The 19884-nt window shown below is 31.3% G+C and overlaps 2 protein-coding genes across 6 annotated transcripts; both read left to right on the plus strand.

The window, feature by feature from the left end:
* The first annotated feature begins 11 nt into the window (after nucleotides 1–11).
* On the plus strand, nucleotides 12–14787 carry Chd1 (chromodomain-helicase-DNA-binding protein 1). 5 transcript variants are annotated; one of them, XM_031979960.2, is made up of 21 exons: nucleotides 12–1241; nucleotides 3811–3923; nucleotides 4876–5157; nucleotides 6288–6476; nucleotides 6586–6755; nucleotides 6834–7470; nucleotides 7569–7776; nucleotides 7863–8140; nucleotides 8337–9063; nucleotides 9149–9394; nucleotides 9476–9643; nucleotides 9749–9872; nucleotides 9933–10084; nucleotides 10157–10515; nucleotides 10600–10831; nucleotides 11068–11187; nucleotides 11264–11491; nucleotides 11576–11902; nucleotides 11978–12468; nucleotides 12747–12860; nucleotides 12930–14787. In XM_031979960.2, the coding sequence occupies exons 1-21, from the start codon at nucleotides 1236–1238 to the stop codon at nucleotides 13135–13137; spliced, it is 5379 nt and encodes a 1792-aa protein (XP_031835820.1). In that variant the 5' UTR covers nucleotides 12–1235; the 3' UTR covers nucleotides 13138–14787. The 5 variants fall into 5 exon arrangements, with proteins under 5 accessions (XP_031835820.1, XP_031835811.1, XP_031835805.1 ...); XM_031979951.2 differs by having other exon boundaries at nucleotides 11981–12468; nucleotides 12918–14787; XM_031979945.2 differs by having other exon boundaries at nucleotides 13–1241; nucleotides 12918–14787.
* Nucleotides 14788–16658: 1871 nt separating this feature from the next.
* Nucleotides 16659–19768, plus strand: Pu (GTP cyclohydrolase punch). The gene is made up of 8 exons (XM_076368411.1): nucleotides 16659–16801; nucleotides 17434–17627; nucleotides 17744–17919; nucleotides 18027–18343; nucleotides 18458–18598; nucleotides 18670–18760; nucleotides 18848–19110; nucleotides 19193–19768. The coding sequence occupies exons 2-8, from the start codon at nucleotides 17456–17458 to the stop codon at nucleotides 19296–19298; spliced, it is 1266 nt and encodes a 421-aa protein (XP_076224526.1). The 5' UTR covers nucleotides 16659–16801; nucleotides 17434–17455; the 3' UTR covers nucleotides 19299–19768.
* The last annotated feature ends 116 nt before the right edge of the window (nucleotides 19769–19884 follow it).

A 19884-nucleotide genomic window follows, 5' to 3' on the forward strand; every position in this document is an offset into this window, starting at 1 on the left:
GTAATCATATATCGAATTCGCGACCCTTTCTTCCTTTTCCGGTACGACGTGCCACGGGAGTTTGGGTAATATTTTTCGTCTTTCATTCTCGTCATTATACGTTAGTTACATCGCCTGCGAATACACAAGCTGGCTTTCATTGGACAGGGTAAAATAATCTGTTTAATTAGAAATCATATTTTTTGCATTTAACACATTCACTACTCCAATCATTCTTTGCGATTGATTTATCTTTTATCCGTACCCAATCTGATGGAAATGTCAGCTTCTAGACATATACATTGCTTCATAAAAATGCTTCCATACTCTGCATGACAACATGATTAACGTTTATACATTCAGACACTACATTTTCGGTCTATCTTGTACAAATTACTGAATAGCAGTAAGGAAAATCCCTGAGCTCAAATATACTGCGTGCGCATTTACGGTTTTTACGAATATTTCTTGATGAACTGAGTGGTCACATTAATTTCGCTTTTGCAATTAAATAATATGAATTTTATGAACTTGAAATTAAATTACAAATAAATTACGTTTACTAATTAAATTTGTATATATAAATATATATTTTAATCGATACAAATTAAATTTATTAATATCGAAAAATGTTTTTCTTAAACATGGTCATATGATCTGCCCGATCACTGTAATTGCGCATATACAGAACAATCGAAAAACTGTCGCCAGGCATTGTGGGTAAAATATCCATGAGTAATCAAAATGGCTGTCTTACAACGATTTCCGTTTTGCGTCTACGTTTAAATATAATTCGCCCAAACAGATATTTCTAAAATCGATTGTTCATAGAATCGTAAATAATAATTATGTAAAATCTAGTGAAATGTGCTTTTTGAATATTTCATATAATAGTGTACCAAAAATTTTAGTTTTGATTGCATTTTACAAGACGTTCGTAATAAAGAGGGTTTGGGTTGTTGGAGGGGAGAGAAGTGTGCGCGCGCGCGCGCGTTGCATGATGGGACAACGGTTGGGAAGACGGTCGGGGAGGGCGAAAGAACGAGTCGAGTTCACAAAATGGCGGCCAAGCTCAGGCCCGTGACCATATAGTACGTGAAAATTCGATAATTTTGCATGATGTCGCGACTCTATATACCAATAGTCGTTTAACATTACGAATACGTGTTTACGGGGCAGTTTAATTGTTAAATTAACGTGATCTTGTGCGTGGTGCGTGTAATATCGAGATATCGGTGCGACGCGCAGACGGGACGATGCAGGTGAGTGGTCGGGTTCGAAATTTGTTTAATTCACAGCTTCTACCGGGATTTTTTCTAATAATTGTTTGTTTTTGTTATGAACGCGAGCGTAAATGTTACTTTTATTAAACAATTTACGCGATATGGCCGTGGTGTTGTTTGGAGTAGGGAAAAATCACGTTGTCACATACGTTTCAGTGTAGTACGACTACGAAAATCCTTGTAAAAATGTAAAAAATCATTGTAATTTGTTTTAAACGATATCTGCGCGTAGGGCGGAGCCCTATCGACCTTATGAGCTCAGGGACTTGCCTCTACTAAATCACGATTTTTCACAACATTACATAGTTCTCAGCCTCTTAATAACCTATATGTTTGTTTACATTCATTCAATCTGACATTTATCACAGAAAATATCGTTGTTCCACCCTAATTTTCGTTAAAAATTATTCCTTGCATTCTCCTTCACCTTAGATCCATGGTTAATAAAAAATTTGAAAGGGACCCATTTTTGCAAATTAAGCTCAAAGATTGTGATGCACAGTCTCTCCACTATGATTGAGATTGTGTAGCAGAATCTTCTGTGAAAGTTAGAGGAATTGAATATTCTTCACTTGGAAATTATTAGATATGTTCAAACATTTTTTTCTCTTTAAAGAATGTAGAAATTTCTGTACTATTTGAATCATTTTTCTCTTGTAGATAAGGTTTGATTCTACATTTCTTCTCTATAGAATTCATGAGAGTTGGATTTCTATGCAATTCGATACATTGTGCACACATTTTTGTGCTTATGATTAACAAAAAGATGGAATATTTATGACTCCCACAATAAATTTTTATCAGAACCTATGAATGCTGATTATAAAATTAAAGCAGCGAGTGATTTGTACTGAAGAACAAGAACATTTATAATGAGAATTCTATTGTAATAAATACTTTGACAATAAAATAATGCGAAAAATTCATTTATGATTCTCTAAAAAGTATCTTAAAAGTTACGGAATGTTTAGTCTTTTGTAACAAACAATATATTTTGTCTCTGTTGGGAACAATTGTAAATGGAAGAACTTTAGGAACCACAAATTAAGTCTGATTATTTCCATTATCACATTCTCAGAAAATATTATAACCATAACACACATGAAAATTTGAATTATTAAATCATAATATGTGGCAGACTACTTTTTTTTAACTATTTATATTCTTAAATTATAGAAGTTTTAATTACTGCGAGCATAGTGTACATGGAGATATATCATCCTAGCTAAAAAGGAGTTATTATTTATTAGTATGAATATCATTAACGCAGTATGTATCGCATATATGTATTTTATAAATATCAGAAGTAATTATGCCTTAAGCGTATTTCTTCTATATTCAAATTCAAAACAGTTAAAATAGTCATGGAGTTTTTGATAAGTAAAAGTCATGATTCTAGAATATATACTGAAAAGGTATTAATTCCTTGTATATTAAGAATCTTCTACTATATGAAGCTCATGTAACATCACTTTTGCTTCGTATTAACTATATTTATCATGTGTTACATATCTTATGTTTTCAGACAGTACTGTACTTCATAAAACAAAATCGCATTGTATTTTCTACAGTGTAAAGTACACTTATTTATTTTTCAGAATCTATTGATAATGAACGTTTATGTTTAAATATACATAAAGCATCATTTTGATATCAAACATATATTTTCACAATATTCAGCATTAAATTAAATGTAAGATTTTACCATGAATCTATGCCTAATAGCATTATACATTATTAAAAAATTAATGTAACGTAAGTTCAGCCAAGTGTTGTTTAAGATGTACTTGCTGAATTGTTCAATAAAGCTATAAATTATTTAAATATTGAATTATACTCTTCTTTTAAGATACCCATTACACCTGACATTAGTTATTTACAGGGAATAGCTCTGCGTATGTTAATCCACTTGATCATAAGAACTTTTGCAGAGTTTTTAGTGCTTTATGGTCCATAGAAATCACATGAAATATATTAAACGTTTTGATAGCATTGAAATGGTACTTTCGAAGTTTCTTCAATGGTATACATATCCTCATCATGATTTTTTGGTGTTCATGATCATATTTTTATATGATTTATATTCAAATCTTTGATTTATGTTACTACTAAGATGTAGATTACATAGGAATGTCTTACAGAATTTCACACTTTCAGTAAGATGTATCTATGAGGTGCATTGAAAAGCTTTGCAATTATGTATTTAAGGATCACAAAATGGTGGATAAGAATCACAAAATGGTGGAAAGATTCTTGTATTAGTAGATGGCACTGCTACTTTATGCATAAGTTAATCTTTTAACATCAGAAGTATATTTAAAAGTTATGTAGTATGTTTACAATATAAATAAAATTTATTACTAAATTGTGAATAAGGTAATTAAATATTGAAACGTAGCAGAGTATTTTTGTTACAAGTGCTATGAGTAATACAACTCAAAAAAATTAGTATACAAAGTTTAATGAGAAAAAAACTATTCCAAACAACACGGCGACGTAATTGCTCCTGAAATTTAAGCAATATTGGAAGGGTCTGATTAAATTACAGAAAACATTAGAATCTGAGTCTGGTAAGGAATCTGGATCTGATTCTGAAAATGAAAGCAAGAGTGATAGCTCTTCTTCGGGGAGCAATACAGGATCTGGTTCAGGATCAGAAAGGTGGGTATTGAAACTATTTTGGTATGGCCCGTCAATTTCAGAAAGTCTAATACATGGATCAGTTTTTAATTATACATTCTCATTAAGTTTAATATGAAAGTATAATTGTATTCACTATTTTGATGTTATACCCCTTTTTTATGTAGGGTGTTATATAATTCCTATTGGTATAGCGAAGCTAATAATAGCAATCAACGTTCAATCATCATTTGTAACATGTACAACATCATTGTCTGATGTAATGTATTTGACTTTCTGATGTATAAGGGTTCTTTTTTAAAGATTGGTATCACTTGACTTTGTGTATTGCTATAGCTTTATATAGCATTAACATGGCTTTGATAATCATGCTAATTTAATGTATCCCTTGAAATCTTTGTAAGCATAATCTTAAGATTTCTGTTATTCATGCAATAGTACCTGTTTTCTTGTATTGTAAAACAATTTAAGCACTAGGTAAGCTAGTATATACTGCTTCTACTCATTTTACTGATAACGAAGTTATGCTAATAAATCATGGATAGTGTATGTTTACTTAGGTCATACAGAAACACAATACAATAGTATTCTCATATAACATATGAAAGATATTTTTCACAGAGTAAAAGTAACGGAGTTAATATTTTTGTAGGATATATTACATAATATTTAAATGTATTTATTATTCATTATGCCAGTAAATGTAGCATTAAATTAAAAATGTTTAATATTTTTATTGTTTTATTCATTTTGATGCTTTCGACGATAAATTATTGAAATTGAAAAGGGAATACAGGATTATGAGGATTCGTGTAACTTATATTCGCGATAATAAATTCTCGATTTGTCATCGATCATATGCTTGAAAAACATTTAGTACTTCTAAATGTATCTCATTATTCAAAATAATTTGAAAATTTATACTGTATTAAAAAGATTAGTGAAGTAAACTATTACCTGGCTGCTAACGCAGTGACTCTAGCTCCTCGAGTGGTTCCGGTTCTGGATCAGGCTCTGATTCTGAGAAATCAGAGAAGTCGGATGCACCTGCACAAAGCGATAGCTTCCAGAGCAAAAGTTCAAATCACAGCACAGAAACAAAAGTTAGGCTTAAAAATGAGTCTAGTCGTGAGTGGGATGAGAATCCTGATATATATGGCATCAGGAGATCCGGGCGATCTAGAAAAGAGCCTGAAAGGCTTGCAACACAGCGTGAAAGCGATAGCGATAGTCGCAAGAAATTTAAGAAAAAAAGGTAAGTAACTACCAGAAACTCAATCAAATAATTATAAAAAGTTATAGACTTCATAATTCTATAAAGTATTTTTTGTAGTTCAAGTAGACGTTTTGTAAAAACAGACATTGAGTCTTTTATTTATTTTTTCAATAATAAATTTTACATGGAATTAATTAGTCTATGTATTAAACAAATTAAAAATTTAAATGATACGTACTTAAAGAAAAAGCATTTCTCTTCATTTACAAAGTATAGTTTTAAATATGATATAATGTACAAAAGAATTACATTTAAATTTACAACAATGTAGATTTTTTTTTTATAAACTGTGATTTTCTTAGGCGATACAAAAATAAAATCATGTACATTCATTATTGATGCTCAATTTCTGCATTTTAGATTATACATAATTTCTAATATTTATTTGGTAGGTTTGTATTTTATACCTTCAGTGGCAATAATAATTTCCCTATGCTTTTCAATGTTCTTCTTTGAATATTTGTATGTGTATGTGGGTGGATGCATGCGTGCGTGCGCGCGCGTGTATGTGTGTAGCTCTCTATGTTGCATATGATCTGTTTAATGTATATTAGTGTGTCTTCATACCTCATCTTAGTTTACATACAGTATGCACTATTTCTATTTTTTATTTCACATTATGGTAGCTTAGAACTTAGAAAGCTTTAAACAACACTGAATTGTTTTTACTATATCCTTTGATTTATATTATATATTACATTGAAAAATGTGTTTATTATATCCAAGAATGAGCATGTAAAAAATATAGTTACATTATACAAATTTTACCTTAGCATTAATAAATGGCGAGCAATGATACTGATTATAAAATAGAGTTCAGTATTTCCTGTTATTTTATTAAAATTTCTGTAAGTTATTCCTGTTACTTTTCTTGCTAATTACTAATATTTCATATAAGTGTTCTTTGGTGTAATGCATGTGACTTTTATGAATTGGAAAACAACTTTCTTTATATTCGGTATGAAATAAAGTAAAAAATTGTTTTAGTATACTACATATATATGGTTTTAAATGAGATTAATTAAGATAAAACTGATACTCCGTTTAATTAGTATTATAGGCATTGGGAATATATAAAGTATTTCAGTTTTTCGTCATTTTTTTTACAGTTCGCACAATTCCTGGAATTCAGATTCTTCAGATTCTGAGTCTGATGATATTGAAAGTAGGAGACCTCCGCCTAGTAAATCGCTAAACAGACGAGCGGCTCAAAAGGCAAAAGAAAAAGCCAGAGCACGGAAGAAAAGAATTTCAGAGTCGTCTGAAAATTCATCCTTTGATAGTGATGATAACAGAAGGTATATAATTCTCCGTTTTTACGTATCGAAAACACATTGTATGTAAATAATATATTTTTCGTTAAAATATAATAATGATATTAATAAAATGTGAATTAATATATTGTAGACAAGTTACAAGAAGAACTGGCACTGCAGTGAGTTATAAAGAGGAAAGTGAAGAAAGAACTGACAGTGAAGACTTGGTAGAAGTTGAAGAAGGTAGCACTGCAACCGTAGAACCTGATAATGCGGAAACAATCGAACGAATTTTGGGACAGAGAATTGGCAAGAAAGGAGGTTCGTTTACAGAATTGCCAATAAAATTGATAAATATATATTTTCGAACATATTATGTTACAACATATTTGTCTTTAGTCACAGGAAATGTTACAACAATTTACGCTATCGAAGAAAATGGAGATCCCAATCCGGAAGACTTATCTAATGAAGAAACAGAAATGCAATATCTAATAAAATGGAAAGGGTGGTCTCACATTCATAATACATGGGAGTCAGAGGAATCTTTAAAAGCACAAAAAGTTAAAGGACTAAAAAAATTAGATAACTTTATTAAACGAGAACGAGAAATTCAGCAATGGAGGGATTATGCAGGACCTGAAGATATAGATTATTTTGAATGTCAATTAGAACTTCAGCAAGATCTCCTGAAAAGTTATAATAATGTTGAAAGGATTATTGCTGAATATAATAAGCCAGACTCTGAACACCCAGATTATTATTGTAAATGGGAGAGCTTACCATATGCCGAGGCTACATGGGAAGATGGAGCTTTGATTGTTAAGAAGTGGCCAGAAAAAATTAAGGAGTTTCGTGATAGAGAAGAATCAAAGAGAACGCCAAGCAAACACTGCAAAGTTCTGAAATCGAGACCCAAATTTCACCAGTTAAAAGGGCAACCAGATTATATGGGTAAAGGGCGAGAATTAACACTTAGAGATTATCAAATGGATGGATTGAATTGGATGATACATTCTTGGTGCAAAGAAAATAGGCAAGTTGTTATTTTTAAAACATTCAATCCCAATTAAAATCTAAATATATTCTATATTATAAAATATAAATAATATAATAAATTTTGTTTATTTACAGTGTTATTTTAGCAGATGAAATGGGTCTTGGTAAAACAATACAAACTATATGCTTCCTTTATTACTTGTTCCATACACAACAGCTTCACGGGCCATTTTTATTAGTAGTTCCTCTATCTACAATGACTTCCTGGCAAAGAGAAATGTCACAGTGGGCTCCAGACATGAATTTCGTAACATATTTGGGTGATGTTACTTCTCGTAATGTCGTAAGTGTTATTTTTCATCGAGTTTAATCTTCAATTTTATAATAATGGTTACTTGGGTATTTATACTTGTATGAATATAATTTTAGATTAGAGAATACGAGTGGTGTTACAGTTCAAAGAGATTAAAATTCAATGCCATACTTACCACGTACGAAATAGTACTTAAGGACAAAGCATTTTTGGGTGCCTTAAATTGGGCAGTGTTATTAGTTGACGAGGCGCACCGATTAAAAAATGACGATTCCCTTTTATATAAAGCACTAGCCGACTTTCATACAAATCATCGGCTTTTAATAACTGGTACACCGTTGCAAAACAGCTTGAAAGAATTATGGGCTTTACTACACTTCATAATGCCTGCTAAGTTAGTACATTTTTATACATTCATAGAATTTTATTCTTTTTTTTATATATTATTTTTCACCTATGATTCTTTACAGTTAGTAATCTCTCTTAACCAATATTCTATACAATAATTATAAACCATACAATATACAAACTTTGTATAGTTTGTAAACTCTACAAATATTATAAACTATACAATAATTTCTCTTTTGTAGATTTAATTCCTGGGAAGAGTTCGAGAAAGAACATGATAACGCGGCACAAAAGGGGTATTCGAAATTGCATAAACAATTGGAACCATTTATTTTGCGACGCGTCAAAAAAGATGTAGAAAAGTCATTACCTGCTAAGGTTGAACAGATTCTACGCGTGGAAATGACATCTTTACAAAAACAGTACTACAAATGGATATTGACAAAAAATTATAACGCATTACGAAAAGGTGTTAAAGGCTCTACTATGACTTTCCTAAATATTGTTATTGAATTAAAGAAGTGCTGTAATCACGCGTTTCTTACAAAACCTACGGAGAATGAGAGAAAAGATAATAATGAGGACTATCTGCAACAAATAATTCGTGGTTCTGGGAAGTTAGTTCTTCTTGATAAATTGTTGGTGAGACTGCGGGAGACAGGTCACCGAGTATTAATATTCAGTCAAATGGTTCGGATGTTAGATATTCTTGGCGAATATTTGCAAAAGCGGCATTTTCCATTCCAAAGGTTAGATGGAAGTATAAAAGGGGAATTACGGAAACAGGCGTTAGATCATTTTAATGCGGAAGGATCGCAAGATTTTTGTTTTTTATTATCAACTAGAGCAGGTGGTCTAGGTATTAATCTGGCTACCGCTGATACGGTTATTATATTTGATTCTGACTGGAATCCACAAAACGATTTGCAAGCACAAGCCAGAGCACATCGTATTGGTCAAAAGAATCAGGTATTTAAATTACGTATACTGATTTATTATACTAAGTAAACTTACTTTAGTCATAGTATTATTAAATCATTACTAAATTATCCAGGTAAACATTTATCGATTAGTAACAAAGAATTCTGTAGAAGAAGAAATAGTAGAAAGAGCGAAGCAAAAGATGGTCCTCGATCATCTTGTGATTCAACGGATGGATACGACTGGTCGTACAGTATTAGATAAAAAAAACGCAGGGACCAATAACAATCCATTTAACAAAGAAGATCTAAATGCTATTTTGAAATTTGGCGCTGAAGATTTGTTCAAGGATGAAGAGGATGGAGACGAAGAGCCGACTGTAATATTTTTTTAATGATTCGAGCAACTAAGGATAATGTGTATACAAGACTGTATAAAATTCTTATTTTTATGTAATTAGTGCGATATCGACGAAATCCTAAGAAGAGCGGAAACAAGAGACGAAGGGCCTTCAACGGTAGGAGATGAATTGCTGTCTGCATTCAAAGTAGCTAGTTTCGCTGCATTTGAAGAAGAGTCTGAACCTGTTAGTCAACCAAATGACAATGATGATGAAAGTAAAGACTGGGTGAGACTAATTTATGTTTTATTATGAAATACTTTTGCTACTATTACTACTACTATTACTATGAAATCATATACGTGGTTGTTGAATTGCTTGACATTCCTCCAGGCGGAAATTATTCCAGAAAATTACAGGAAAAAAGTTGAAGAAGAAGAAAAGTCGAAAGAAATGGAAGATCTATATTTACCACCAAGAAGTCGAAAAACTCTACAACAAATTAATCAAAGTGAAGGTATAATTTCTATATTTTATTTTTAAATAAGGTGTAATTAATGCGTGGTTTACTATTCAGGAAGAGGTAGAAAACGAAAGAAGGCTGATGATAGTGATGATGGAGAAGACTCTGGAAGTGAAGCTGAAGGTAGTGATGATGAACGTCCTAAGAAAAGAGGTAGACCGAGGGTTACTCCTCGGGAAAATATAAAAAGCTTCACTGATGCAGAAGTATGTAAATTTCTGGTTCTATTATAGACATTCGTCTATGCATATTTAAATAACAATTATTATTATATGCAGATACGAAGATTTGTGAAAAGTTACAAGAAATTCCCTGCACCATTAAAACGTCTAGATGATATAGCAGCAGACGCGGAATTGCAAGAAAAACCAATGTCAGAATTGCGTTTCTTGGGAGACCAACTGAGAAGTAGATGTGATGCTTGTATAACTGAATTTGAAAGTACGGCCAAAGAAAATAAAGGGGAAGAAGAGGGTAAAGGTCCAGGCCGTAAAAGAGGTCGAGGTCCGACATTTAAGATTGGTGGTGTTATGGTTAATGCAAAATCTTTCTCGGCAGCAGTAAAGGAACTTGAACCTTTGGAACAAGCTTTGCCATCAGATTCTGAACAGCGATCGAATTGGCATATAGATGCCAAGTACGTGTATTTTTTTTTCTTTTTTTTCCTTTTTTTTAGATTTCATTTGAGTAAATATAATTTATAACTATCTTATTATTTTAGATTAAAACCTGCCAACTTTGATGGTGATTGGAGTTCTGAAGATGATTCTAGACTTCTGAGAGGCATATACCAACATGGCATGGGTTCATGGGAAGCAATAAAAATGGACAGTAGTTTAAAACTTGGTGACAAAATTCTTCCCAATAGTAAGCTCCAATTAAAAAAAATTAATGCACGAGCTGAATACCTGTTAAAAGTACTAAAGAAACAAATTGATACCAAATTAGGAGTGGTAAGGAAATATTGTATTATATCTATAATAACTTGCAAAAAGGTCCCTTATACCTTTATATTATCCTATAGGGTTATATCCTTGCATCACAGTTAGAATACCAATATAAGGTAAATGCTTAATCCTTACTTTTCCTATTTCGCATGCTCCTACCCCTTAAACTCACTTTACTTTAAACAAAAATTAATATAAATTTTAGATATTTTTGTTATATATTTTTATACAAATTATTTTAGACTAAAGCAAGGAAACCAAGAAAGGCAAAAGAAGTGAAATCTGCAATTACGAAAGAAATTATAGAAGAAAATGACAGTTCAGGTGATGAAAGTAGTAAAGCTAAATCAAAAGTGGAAAAGGTATCTTTATTATTTCTTTCTCTGTTATCTAATTCATGAATAGTACTTGAAATTTTAAACGTTTATGCAACTTAAGCCACCCGTGAAGAAAGAGGAAGAGGTGGTTGTCAAAAAAGAAACTAAAGAAGAAGTTGAAGATGTCCCAGAAGAGAAGAAGAAGGACAAAAAAACTAAAAAGGAGAAGAAAGAAAATAAAAGGACTAAAAAGACTAAACAAGCTGCTGGGCCAATGCATTTTACTGCTAATAACGAACCAAGAGCTCTTGACGTTCTTGGAGACCTAGATCCTTCTATATTTAACGAGGTCATTATTGGTTTTATTATCACGTATTTTATGTAATTTAAATATGAAGAATAATCGTGGACATTTTACTGATCTTTCATGCAGTGCAAAGAAAAAATGAGACCCGTAAAGAAAGCACTTAAAGCTTTAGACAGGCCTGATCAGTCTTTAAGTGAAGCAGAGCAAGTTGCTCATACAAGGCAGTGCCTTGTACAAATTGGAAATCAAATTAATACCTGCCTAGAAGAATACAGGGACCCAGAACAAATTAAAGAGTGGAGAAGTAATTTATGGTACTTTGTGTCAAAGTTCACAGAATTTGATGCAAAAAAACTTTATAAGTTATATAAACATGCGACTAAGAAGGGTGGTGACGGTAGTATGAGTGCTACATCCAGTCCAGAAAAAAAGGAAGAATCTAGTAACCCTAAGGTATTATAGATTAATATGTATTGTATAAGTCGAACATTATATAAATAGAACAGTTGAAAACCTTATATTTTCCAGAAGCATACTGACAAAACATATGACAAACATATCGATAAACCGCAAGTAGATACTAATAAAGAAAGATCACAAAAACGTAGAGTCGAAGATATGGAGGAAACATCTAATAGTAGCACGCCAAGTAAGAAACACTTCTCAGCCATTTCTGCTGTAAGCAGTATCAGCAATACGTCTACGGTTACTATTGGTGCTATCACTATTACTCCTATTACATCGACTCCAAATTCTACATCAAGTACCACTAATAGTACGGACACGCCGCGACATAAAGAAAAAGAGTCGAAACACAACAAGGATGTAAAAAGAGATAGGGATCGCGACAGAGATAGAGACAGAGCACATGGTGATAGGAGTATGGATAGAATGAGTGGAGGAAAAGACGAGAGGATCAGACGAGATAGCGGTGGTTATAGCATAAGTGGTCACTATAGTGGTAGCAGAGAAGATGATCATTGGCTGTCGCGTGATGGAAGAGATATGAGAGATGGAAGGTATTCATGTAAAATACTTATAGTATATAAAAAAAGCGTTATTTGGGAAAATAAATTTAGAATTTAAAAAATGTTATAAAGAACATTTACAAAAAGAAAGATAAAAATTATTTTTTTTCACTTCACTTAATTTCATGTTCAAAGCAGTCAACATTTTTTAATGCTATACTATTGTAACATAATTAATACTTTAATAATATTCGGTAATTGGAACATCCTGTACATAAATATCATGTAATCGTTTTACAGTTTAACTTTAATTGTCGATTAATTTCTAGATTTGGAGATCACAAACGTGATCGCTTCGATTCTTACGGACGAATGTCCAGTGGATATCACCGTGACAGAGACAGAGATCGTGATCGAAACATGCACATGAATGATAAAAGAAGGTAAGTTACATACAAAGAAATTTTTAAAGAATATAAATTTCATAAAAGTGGTTTCAGTGATTATTACAGATATCCGTCAGGACCGCCAAGTTATGGATATGGCCCAGGAGGATATGGCGGTGGTGGTGGTGGTGGCTACCCTCCTTCAGATATTCCCCCAAGCCACTTTAGAGGGCGAGGTTATCCCGGAGACGGGTATCCTAGCGACTGGCGATCAAACAAAGATTATAGACGGGACTATGATAGAAGACCTCCTCCACCAAATGCCAACTCCTAGTGCTCCTTCCTTGTTACCGTACTTGAATGCGTTGTCGAACAATTGTAATAATTGAGGGCGCCTTGTGTTGTTCTATCTGACTGAGCACTGAACATTATTGCTCGCTTAAATGTGGCTATATACGAAATTCTTCACACAGTTTATTCTGTGATTTACTACCACTCATGACTTGTACCTATGTATAAAAAGTCTATTCCAAATGCTTACTTAAATTACGGAGAAAGATCAGAAAAAGAAAGAGAGGAAGACAGAAAGATAGTAAACATCTGTCATGGGTCTTCATGGCCTTCCAAATTTATGAAGGAGAGGTGCAAGATATAGCAAGGTAAGATAATATCGGTGAAAATCGATACATTATATCTTATTATACTTAGATATATCATATATATCTTGCAACCACAGTGATCCTTAACTTTGTATTTTCTTCAAACATTTTGTCACACACGTTTTATTACAGTGCAATTATAGCAAGAATCATCCAATAACGAACAGAAAATCAAATTTGTTTTTATTTTCTTTATTTTTTTTTTCTAATTGTACATTATTTCGTACGAGGTTGGAATTCGTGATTTTGAAACTGTACGCCTTCCTAAATCGCATGTAATATATTTTGCATTTTTCGATACAAATCATGTATGTTCGATAGATGTTTAGCTTGTATACAGTTATTCACCATTTCAGACTATATACTACGTTTCTCAGCATACGTCTTCTGACTTTTACAATTAATTTTGTAGTTTAATAATTTACCTAATATTGATCGATATCTTGTTGCACTGCAACGGATATTAAGCTATCAGCGTTTTACTTAATACAATGTTGTCTGTAAAATTGTACAAATTAGTCGACATTACATAAATTTTCTATCAGCTGAAAACTCCACTGAGATCTTGCATCACAAAAAAATAAGTCTGTAGTATAAACTTGGCGTCTTTCCGTAATGATATATACGGTGTATATGATCCTGTATTGTTTCGAGAAACATATGTATTTATTGTAAAATTAGGAACAGGATGATAAATATGATACTTGACGAATAGATGTGATCAAACAGATTTTCGAAAGGAGAAAAAACACAAAAGAAATATAATACTAACTTTCTTCTCTTTTATAGAATTTATACTTTCGCAATTGAAAGGTAGATAAGAATTCTATTTTTGCGTTCATTCTTTTAAAGTACCATAGTTTTGTATCCTATACTGAAACGATGTGAGATATTGTAAATATTAGCATAAGGCGATAGTTATATTCGATGTATATTTAACTCTGGAGTTACTGAGATAGTATTCTGCTTTCTTGTAGAAAGAATAAAAGAGAAGATTAGCTCCCCCTCAGTTTCTGCTTCAGTTAAGAATGATTGAATATAACTATAACGTGACTACAACGGGGAAATGAGTTTTTAATCATTCAACGATCAATATCTCTGAAAGAGTATTAAAAATATTTCTCGATTACGTCTTAAATTATAATAAGGCTTTGTAAAGTGCATAAGTTTTTTGCGAGAACGTTTGTATTTTGCCGTTTATCTATTTAGAATGCTATAAAACGATAATTACTTGCGCTATATTTCCGTGAAGAAAAAAAACAGAAATACATTGCGAATTTTATATCTTAGAAGGAAGAAAAATGAAAGTGATACGCTTTTTTGTATGTACGCATTAATTTCTTTGAACCTAAAATCACGTTACTATTACGAGCCAACATCAATTATTTTCTATTACCCACATTTCTTGATAAGTATAAATTTTGTATAGGCCGAATAACAAAGGAAAGAAGTTATTTTGTAGATTATTTTACCCATGCGAAACGAGTTAAGTAATAGTAAAAAAAACAAATTTTACAATTTTAGCGTGCATTTCTGTAAATAATAATGCATATAGTGTGATGATGTTTGGTCAAGGGAAAGCGAAAAATGTACGAATTACGTTTGAAAATATTTTGTGTCTTACGTACATACATGAAAAGGAAAAACGTGAAAATCACACCACCATAGAAATTTGCTAGCTTAGGTTTTTAATTGCAAAGTGATATTCTAAACAGTGAGCTATTTATAATTTATTACTAGCCGAATACAGACCGTGAATAATAAAGCAAAGTATGTTGTAAATATAATATAAGAGAACGAAATAAATGATGTAGTAAAATAATTTAATACCGTATAATTAAAATGAAACATATTTTATTACTTGTGAGGGTACATTTAATTAATTGCTTACCAAGAAGTTAAGGTAAACATAATAAATGTTACTAATCGTCAATCTAATTCTTTATTAGACTTGCTTCTTATTAAAACCGTCGACATGTATAATAAGAAAAGATAGAAAATCGAACCGCTACTTAACCCTAATTTATATCTGATTAACCAAGGAGGGTTATTTTAACTCTCATTAAATGCAAGAGGACAGCTTAACAATTCTAAAAAGAGCAACCTACTAATAAAATAAGATAGTCTAAACGCCCACTTAAAGCAAGTCAATAATGTGTAAAATATACGAATATATAATACATGTAGAAGTGACTATAGTGTTACACTGTATCCATTTTTAAAACAAATTACCCGGCTTGGGATATGCCAACAGTTTAAACATGATCCAGGTTTCAAATTTTTTACATGAAAATGATCGAAATATAAATATAAGGTAACTGCATTTAATGTAGAGCGCCTCGATATCTCAGAAAATAAATAATATATGTATTACAATGGAAAATATTTGGTTAGTAATGGTAAAAAATTCCGTTAATAGCTGGATGACAGTTAAATATCTGTTCTAGAAAGTTATTCATCAATGTGTTTAGCCGCACGTAAATGTTTTTGAGAAAATTAATTATTTAAATTTCTAAGTAAAGGTAAGTTAAAAAATATTATCTTTCTATAATTTATCATTAATATGTTTGTTAATGTTATATAGTCTTCTATATATTACATCTATTTTGTGGGATGGAAACATTCATTTTTTGTGATAAAAATGGGTTATCCTTACAAATTTTCTAAGTATTCCCATGGACATCACTTTTCTAATTCATCGTTTTTAACATTCTTTACATTTGTTACTTATATGGATTAATTTTGACGTGTTATGATATATTATAAATAAATATATATAAATTATGAGTACAAATACATGCATGTACATCATTATATTTTAATTTTTCCAATACAGTATGTTTCGGTTAAAAAATGTTTAATAAATATTGTTACTATATCACTACGATTGAAATAATTAACTAATGTAAATAATAGGGTAAAAGTACCTAATATGGAATACTTGATTTTAATAGATTGTCAAAAATAAAGATGTGACGCTTTTCCCATGAAACTGCCGATATACATGTTACATTATACGTATAAATACGAACAAACGCATTAACACGTTCTGAAAAAAAACAGGTACAAATTAACATAAAACCCATATGAATATCTATTATTAATGTTTTAAATTATTTACACACTACTTTGCAATTCTTTTAGTACTGTGCAATCTGTTTATACTAATAAAAATCCCCCTCTCCTGTGACTCCAGCATGACGGCATACGCAGTTTAATACACGATGGTACATTGCTAAAAAGACGCAATTGAGGAAGGCAGATATTAACTTCCATAAATTCGGTGGTGATTCGGTCTACGAAAAACTCGCAGTTCAATTCCTGTTTGTTCTAACAAAGGTACGTACTCAGTTAATATATTGTTACAATTTATTATTTAATTACGTTAAATTATTGGAAATATACTAGCAAGTTATGTATTAGATTTTGATTTTCCGGTAAGATGATTTGTCAGATCAAGTAAGAGAAGTACAGTGTAATTATTATGAATAAAACGATTAAATTTCTAAACGACCTTTGATATGAAAGTCTTTTTATAAATACGAATTATGGAAATTATGGAGATAACGGAGATTACATGATTATCGGTACATGATAAAATTCGAAAATATATCATTCATTCTTGATCCAACAACGAAATATTTGTTGTGAACTATAAATGTTTAAAAAGCTTGTTATAATATTATCAGTGTCATAATAATTTGTTTCACTCTTCCTGTTCTATAATATTCCTAAAAACCAAATTTTTTCCAAAAGAATAGTAGTACATGGAATGAAACTATAAATATTTGACCAATTTTAATAATTGCATGTCTACAGATTGCCAATTATATTTTACTTAATTATGTTCACATTGTCATATTTTTTAATATAGCTTTAAAATTTACGAATCTGTAAAATGTACATATAAAATTGAAATAATTATAAGATTTTCATAAAATTATATTTACTAATAATAAGTTATTACATAGACACTATATAAATACTGCTATCATGGCAAACGAAAGACTAGATATTATAATATTTGGTGCTACTGGATTCACTGGGAAACATGCTGTACAAATAGCTGCACAATTAGCCAAGGAAAAACAAATTAAGTTTGGAATTTCTGGACGACGCAAACAAGCTTTAGAAGGGGTTCTTAAAGAATTTGCTCCTGATATTGGTAAAAGTTATTCCATAAACAACAACTTTTTTCTATGAGATAATGATACAATATTTTTTAATGAATGAAATAATTCTATGTTACAATAATTCAATAAATATATTTAAATATTTCAGAGAATGTACCTATAATAGTTGCTGATTTGAAAGATGAAGAATCACTGAAGAAAATGACAGAACAAGCCAAGATTTTAGTTAATTGTTGCGGCCCATATAGATTTTATGGGGAACCAGTTATTAAAGCATGCATTGCTACTCATACTCATCAAATTGATGTCAGTGGTGAACCTCAGGTCTGATAACAACTTTGTCTATTAAATATTGCTAACTGGTACCATTAAAAAATTATTAATAGCACTTGGTGATTTTCATATTTTTAACATTTTTGTTTATGCTACAGTACGTAGAAGGCATACAGTTGAAATATGATAAAGAAGCCAGAGAAGCTGGTATCTACATTGTAAGCACTTGTGGGTTTGACTCTATCCCATGCGATCTTGGAGTAATTTTTACTCAAGAAAAATTTGGAGGTGAAGTTAATACTATTGAGGCATATATGAGTTCATGGACAACCACGAAAGTTGATTCTGCCGTCATACATTACGGCACTTATGAATCAGCTATTTACGGTGTCGCCCATCATAACGAGTTACGCGGATTGCGCAAAAAGTTATATCCTGAAAAATTGCCCTCATTTCAGCCACAATTGGAGAAAAGGTTGGAAGACATAATGCGTACTAGTAGTAGACTGTAGATCTTCATGCATATAAAATATGTGGAAAATACAATGATGTAACCTTTATTTCTTAACATTTACAATATTCATTTCAGAAACTTGATTCATAAGTCCGAAGTTGGTTGGGCCACTATATTTCCAGGAGCTGATCGGTCTGTGGTACAACGCACTCAAAGATTTCTCTATGAAAAATATAAACAAAGACCAGTACAAATTCAGACATATGTTACATTCAAGTAACTATTTTACTTCTATATAATTTCAAATGTGATTTTAGTATGAACTAATATTAATGTTTCAATTACAGATCTCTGTTCGCTGTGTTAATGACTATTATATTTGCTGCTGTCTTTGCTTTACTTTCTCGATTTGAATGTGGCCGTAGTATATTGTTGAAGGTATAGTATGCTAGTTTTTGTATTCCCTGTAATATTTGGTCATGTGCAAACAAGTTATAACATTAACATGTTTCGTACTTTATTTAGTATCCTACATTTTTCACTTGTGGATATGTAAGTCACGAAGGCCCATCAAGAAAAGTACAGGAAAATACCCACTTTAAATTTACATTTATAGCAAAAGGTTGGACCGAGAAATTGGCCGAACCTACTGATAATCATAAGGACCCACCAAATAAGGTGTTAACCGCACAAGTTAGCGGTGTTGATCCAGGATATGGTGCAACATGTACAATGTTACTGCTTGCCGCGATGATGATTCTCAAAGAATCTGATAAAATACCAGAAAAGTGTGTTTTACTTCTACTTCGATTATGTATTATGTTTCGCTGTGGATCAATAAATATTAACAATTGCATTTTATTATTCCAGCGCCGGCGTTTTAACTCCTGGTATTGCATTTGGTAAAACATCGTTAATTGAAGAACTGAACAAAAAAGGTATCAAGTTCGAGATTCTTTCATCTAAAGAATCATAAAATCGTACTAATTTCTGCGTGCACTCTTGTTTTGTGGCGAAAATAGGATCGGAAAGCATAAGATTTTCTATTCATAGAGTTTTTTAAACATTAGTTTAAAGAGTATGCAAAGTACATATTTTTTTATCCTTTAATAACTGAATCGTAGACTGTATCAATCTTTTTTATTGAAATACTAAATGATCCCTCAAAGCAGTACTATCTCAGTTTTATGACATTATGATGTTTCAAGTTTCGAAAATCAACCACTAATACTTTACTTAATATAAATATTCAAAGTATGTGATCTACTTGTGCTTAGGTACTGGGCTTTATATTTATAATTGCACAAAATATTTTTTTTTGTAAGCTTTTTACAAATATTCGTCCAAACGCATATTATCTACGTTTTAATATTTATAACTTGTTAAAGATACGTTTTGTATTGTTAACAATATAAGAAATAATATTTTATAAATGTATACTATAAATGTATGTTAATCGTTTCTTCTATATCCTGAATAAATAAACCGTCTTGTCCATTATAAAAAGATTTGCTCTGTAATTCTGTAATGTTACATTACTGTAATAAGGAAGTGTTCGCGTA

This window comes from Nomia melanderi, chromosome 6 (genome assembly GCF_051020985.1).
Source record: "Nomia melanderi isolate GNS246 chromosome 6, iyNomMela1, whole genome shotgun sequence".
NCBI classification, from domain to species: domain Eukaryota; kingdom Metazoa; phylum Arthropoda; class Insecta; order Hymenoptera; family Halictidae; genus Nomia; species Nomia melanderi.